The sequence below is a fragment of the Lynx canadensis genome, chromosome D1, assembly GCF_007474595.2.
Source record: "Lynx canadensis isolate LIC74 chromosome D1, mLynCan4.pri.v2, whole genome shotgun sequence".
Classification (NCBI taxonomy): domain Eukaryota; kingdom Metazoa; phylum Chordata; class Mammalia; order Carnivora; family Felidae; genus Lynx; species Lynx canadensis.
The window spans coordinates 60958874-60964493 of NC_044312.2; the positions used below are offsets into that span (position 1 = coordinate 60958874).

General features: G+C 39.5%; 1 protein-coding gene across 1 annotated transcript; it reads right to left on the reverse strand.

The window, feature by feature from the left end:
• Positions 1-3558: 3558 nt before the first annotated feature.
• LOC115524502 (olfactory receptor 51S1) lies at positions 3559-4655 on the reverse strand. Its single transcript, XM_030330835.1, has one exon. It carries the CDS (start codon positions 4525-4527, stop codon positions 3559-3561), a length of 969 nt encoding a protein of 322 aa, XP_030186695.1. The 5' UTR covers positions 4528-4655.
• Between the last annotated feature and the right edge of the window lie 965 nt (positions 4656-5620).

The following is a 5620-nucleotide window of genomic DNA, read 5'->3' on the forward strand; positions in this document are numbered from 1 at the left end:
ACATCCTATTAAGAAAGTGTCAACAAAGAAGCTTTAGGAGCTACAAGGATGATGCCACCTTGATTTAGGGGATCAGAGTCGAGGGTTACTATTAATCAATGAGAAATAACATAACTCCAGACAGGGGATTTAGAAGCCAACCCATAGAAGAAAGGGTAAAAAGACCCTATCAGGGATAACATGTCCTCTAAACCATTTAGCGTGATAACTTAGTCCTGCAAGGGAGGTGGCAAGATGACTAAAAAAGCTCAAGACTGAGGTCAAGACTCAGTCCTCTGGTTTCAGCTCTGCCATTTCCTGGCTATGTGACCTTGAGAAACTTACTTTCTATGTGTTGTGTATTACATTTTATATTTACTTTGAAATTAAAGAAGATAATTCCTTCTTTCTTCATTGTCTGAATTAATATGTTAATCTTTTTAAGAGCCATATAATCCAAATATGGTCTTCAGACGGATTTGTTTAGACAAGATAGTGTTTAGATGAGTTCATATAAAAAATAGAGATTTATGAGTTATCTTAAAAGTAGGAAGATATGGCAATACTAGGCCTACATTCCCACATGGAAAAACTCAGTAGGAACACACTGAGAAGTGTTGGCCCTTATACAGTCCCCACTACTCACAGTCTGAGTATGTGTTTGCTCCACTTACTGCTATTATGACCTTGTTCTTCTAGGTATTTGAACTTAAGATCCCTGTTACAAATTCTTTTTTTTTATGTTTATTTATTTTTGAGAGAGAGGGAAAGAGAGAGAGAAAACACACATAAGAGAGTGTGAGAAGGGGAGGGGCAGAGAGAAAGGGACACAGAGAACTCAAAGCATGATCAACACTGTCAGCGCAGGACTTGAACCCATGAACCCTGAGATCATGACCTGAGCTAAAATCAAGAGACAGATGCTCAACTGACTGAGCCACCCAGGCACACCCCCATTAATGAATTATTAATTGCTTTCTCATCCTCATCCCCACCTCTCTCTCTCTCTCTCTCTCAGGTTACAGGTCTGGAGTCTTTGTTTAAGCTTTGTTTAGCAGTGGGACCAACCCAGAAATCTGGATTTTGCAAAGCTTTTCCTGGTTTTCAGTTTCAATCAGCTCCCCTGTATCACTGTTACATTTTATTTACAATTGCCCACAGAGAGGTGGGCAATTTACAATTTACAATTTTATTTACAATTGTAAACATTCCTGCTAATACCTCTTATGCCCCTGTGTGCTGTTAGAGGAGAAGGGTTTTCCTTCAAATCTGTCAGGTGATTTGCAGAGACAACAGTGCCCCCTGACTGGCCAAGAGTGGTAATACCAAGCACTTGGCACTTGAAAACTGACAGAATTGAGTGGATGTGGTCCCTGACCAGGAGAGAGCAGTGGAGCCCCTGCCGTGAAAGAGTTCTGTGTTCCCTGAACTACTAAACACAGAGGTTTAGTTCATCTTCCCTGACTTACACAGGTCCATGCAAAAGTGCTTTCAGCAAATCCCAAGTTGCAGTTTTCCTTCTCTAAAATGAGGTTGTATCAGCCGAAAGAATCTTCCACCTGTAAAGTTCTTTATTCACATTGAATATACATACAAGGTGTAACTACAGTTATTTTTGACTTTATTAATTCCAAATAACTATGACTTATTGAATATCTCTTATGTTCAGACACTATGATAAAGGGACGTGATTTCATGCAATCCTTATTATACCTATTTTGTAAACATAAGAACAGCTGTTGCCAAATGACACAGGAAGTAGTGAAGTGAGAATTCAAAACCAGACTTGTGGGACTTCAAACTGTTTACATCATTCTGCTGTCAGTAAATAAATGAGACTCTGGGGGTGGGTGCAGCAGGGAGGAGGAAATGGTAAACTTTGGGAAAAGCAGGGTTTCTCAGAGACCCCATTACTGTTGCCTCAAGACCAAGCTGTTTCTCTGTTCAACAATTAAAAAAAAAGTATTTTATAGCAGGGGCTTTTTATTAAGCAAATCTGAAAATAAATGCTGCCTTTGCAACTAATTTTATATACTTTAAACATTCTGAAATCCTCAGTCGCAGTATTCTCATTTGTGAAATGGAAATACTAATTTTCTAATTTAGTAAGAGGATATATAATATACCTTGCAGAGAAACTTGTTATCAGATGAGGATATAACTGTTCTGCCTTGCTGGAATGTATCCTGATAGATTAGTATGGGTTCTTGTTTTGAAACTAAGTGGATCCAATTTGCTATTTTCATTTAGAATGCATTTTTCTATAATCACAATAGAAAAAAGATGTTTCTATATCAGAAAATTGAACAACACATTAAAGCAGACAATTATAGTTATATTAGTGGATGCTGAAAAAGCACTTAATAGGGTTTATTGAGTAAGCTTATTAAAAATTAATAAAATTGAAATACACATAAATTATTTGAATATTTACAAATTACCCAAAGATCTTGCAGCCAACCATTGTTCTAATAAGTGAACCACTAATGCCACTTCTGGTAAAATCAATAACAAGATTTGAGCATTCACTTTCACTGTTATTCTTTCATAACAGGCTGGAGATTCCAATGAGTTAAATAAGGTAAAATGAAATAAGTTGTATGAATAGTAGGAAAAACCTACCAGTCACCTATTTTTACTTATATATGATAAATATAAGTAAAATCCAAAAATAAAAAGCTATATAATTCATATGATAATTTGGTAAAATATATATTAATGCAAGATAAAAAATGATTTTCCCCAATCTAGCATTATGGATGTGGAAATAGAATAGAGAATTATTTTATTTATAAGAGCAACAAAATCATATAATTAAAAACTATAGAAATAAATTTAATTAAGCAAATAATTTTATTGAAAAATTTAAAAAGGTATTAATAAGTGAAACATCTATCATATATTTTTGGGTGTGAAAGTTTATCATCATAAATGTTAGCTTACACTTAATCTATAAAAATAATGTAATTCTTGTTAGGATTCCAAAGCTCTTGTTTGTTTCATGAGAGGGGGATCACTTTATACCACATATTAACAAGTCAGACTATGAACCTACACTAATAGATCAGTGCTATGTGATTATATCCATGACACATATATCAAAATCCATAAAAAGATCCGTAAAGCAATGTACAAACCCACACACACACACACACACACACACACACACACACACGTAGAGTGCCATGGAAGGTTTCTGTGTTCTCATTTCTCTGCTGTGTAACTGTTTAACTCCTCCAGTTTCCTCAGGCATTAGGGTACAGATGTGGTGGGGAAATTAACAAAAACAAAACAACAACAGACACACACTTGGGTGGTTGTGACATGACCTAGATCCTGGACGTTCTATGCCACGATCTGTAGTGTAACAGTGGGTAGACCCCTGTCACTCTCTGGAGCTTGTAAGTTTACCTTAAGAGACACATTCACACTTGCAAGGACAGGCAGATACATCCATGTAAATGTGCTTATGTGTGCCTGAGTGACCATTTCATGCATTTTGAACTGAGTTCTTCATCATGGAAAAACTACTTTTGTATCAGGTAGTTTTAAGCCACCAACTGTGGAGGGGCATCCTCTTCATTGAGCACAACCCACCTTCCTGGGCTGTAGTCTCTTGACTATTCTCTCTCTAATCTCCTTCATCTTGACACTGTAGAGAATAGGATTTATCAATGGAGGAAACAGGAAGTGGACATAGGAGAGAAGAGTATGGGCAGGCTGAGGTATTGGCACTCTAAGATGGTCAATGAGGGCAAGAAGGATCATGGGCATGTAGAAGAGGAGCACAGCAGAGAGGTGGGCAGCACAGGTTTGGCCAGCCTTCCAGCGATCCTCACTGGATCCCAAACCTTGCAAGACTCTGCCAATTAAGCCATAGGAGAAAAAAATAAGCAGAGGGTCTAATCCCATAACTGACAGAACCACAAAGAGGCTATAGATTGTACCCCAAGCTCCAGGGCAGGCCAAATGGGCTATATCTGGGTGCAAGCAGTAAGAATAGGCCAGGACCTGTGGGAGGCAGTAGGGCATGTGGGCCAGGAGGAATGGCAGGGGCAGATGGAGACCCAGGCATCGGAAAGCAATAGCCAGGCAAATCTTGCTAATGACATCATTGGTGAGGAGCGTTGGGTAGTGGAGAGGGCGGCAGATGGCTAGTGCTCGATCTAAGGCCATGGCGAGCAACACAGAGGACTCCATGACAGAAAAGATGTGGACAAAGAACATCTGTAGGAGGCAAGCCGAAGCAGGGACAGCATGAACGCCAGCAAAGGCAAGACCCAGCAGGGTGGGCATCAGGGCTGTGGCCAAGCCAACATCAGACACGCTAAGCAAGAAGAGGAAGAAGTACATTGGACGGTGCAGGGTGGAATCCAAGGCAATGATCCAGAGAATAGTACCGTTGCCCAGGGCAGAGAGAAGGTACATTGTGATGAGTGGTATTGTCCACCAGGAGGGTGCAGCTGACAGACCTGGCATGCCCACCAACAAGAAGGTGGGGGCCATTGAAGTGTTATTGGGGGCTGCCTGATTGGGGAATGTTGACATAGTTCAGGATCCCACTTTGAAGTCTGGAACCTGAAAACTGATTAGAAAGATTTACTTAATCTTTTGACACATTTGCATAATGCTATCTAAAGCAGCCTGCCTCCTTCCCCAGCCCCCAGCACACACTGGCTTTTACATTCCCTCCCAGAACACACAGACATTCTAATATCTATGCCAAAGTCATCCCATGTCTTGGCAATTTTTCTAAAGCTGTCCTCAAATCTGTTTCTCTCCCTAAATTGTTTTTCCACTTTCCTTTAACCCTGCTTTTCTTACAGCTTTTTCCTAACTCATAGCCCTCCCTTAATGGCAAACATCTGTGAGAGGGTCTATACTCTTATAAACACTTTTTCTGCTCCCCTCAACCCCAGGCATTCTGACTTCAGTTCCCTTTAAGTGCTCTCAATAAAGTCACCCTTTACACCTTTCGTATTAAATCAAGGGGCACTCATATTTCCTAAACTGATGTATTTCTCAATGAGCTTTGACTGCTACAAATCCAGTTTCTCCTTTTCTTTCTTAGTTTACCTTTTGAAGTTAATTACTTAGTTCACCTTGCTGTGTCCCATTCAGGGTATATATTGACATTAAAAAAATTTTTTTAACGTTTATTTATTATTGAGAGACAGAGAGAGATAGAGCATGAGCATGGGAGGGGCAGAGAGTGGGGGACACACAGAATTTGAAGCAGGCTCCAGGCTCTGAGCTGTCAGCACAGAGCCCAACGTGGGGCTCAAACTCACCAACTGTGAGATCATGACCTGAGCCGAAGTCGGATGCTTAACCAACTGAGCCACCCAGGCACCCCTATATTGACATTTTTGACAGATCTTAATTTGGTCCTCTTCTTTTTCTTCAGTGGTAGTATCTAGTCTTATGACTTTTAACTCTGTGGACTAATGAATTACAAATATATCTCCTAGCTCATTCTATAGTCATCTTATCCTAGAAATCTCTACTCTTATGTCCCATTTATTTTAAATTCAAATAATCCCAAAAAGATCTTCACAAATGCATCTTAAAAGTTCTTCCAGCTTCCTCAGTTAGGAGACAGTGGTGGGAAAATCACAATGACAAAAGGGAAAAAAAAAAA

What these genes read in the sequence shown, in the direction of transcription:
- LOC115524502 (XM_030330835.1), bottom strand. Translation starts at nt 4,527, where the DNA reads ATGTCAACATTCCCCAATCAGGCAGCCCCCAATAACACTTCAATGGCC.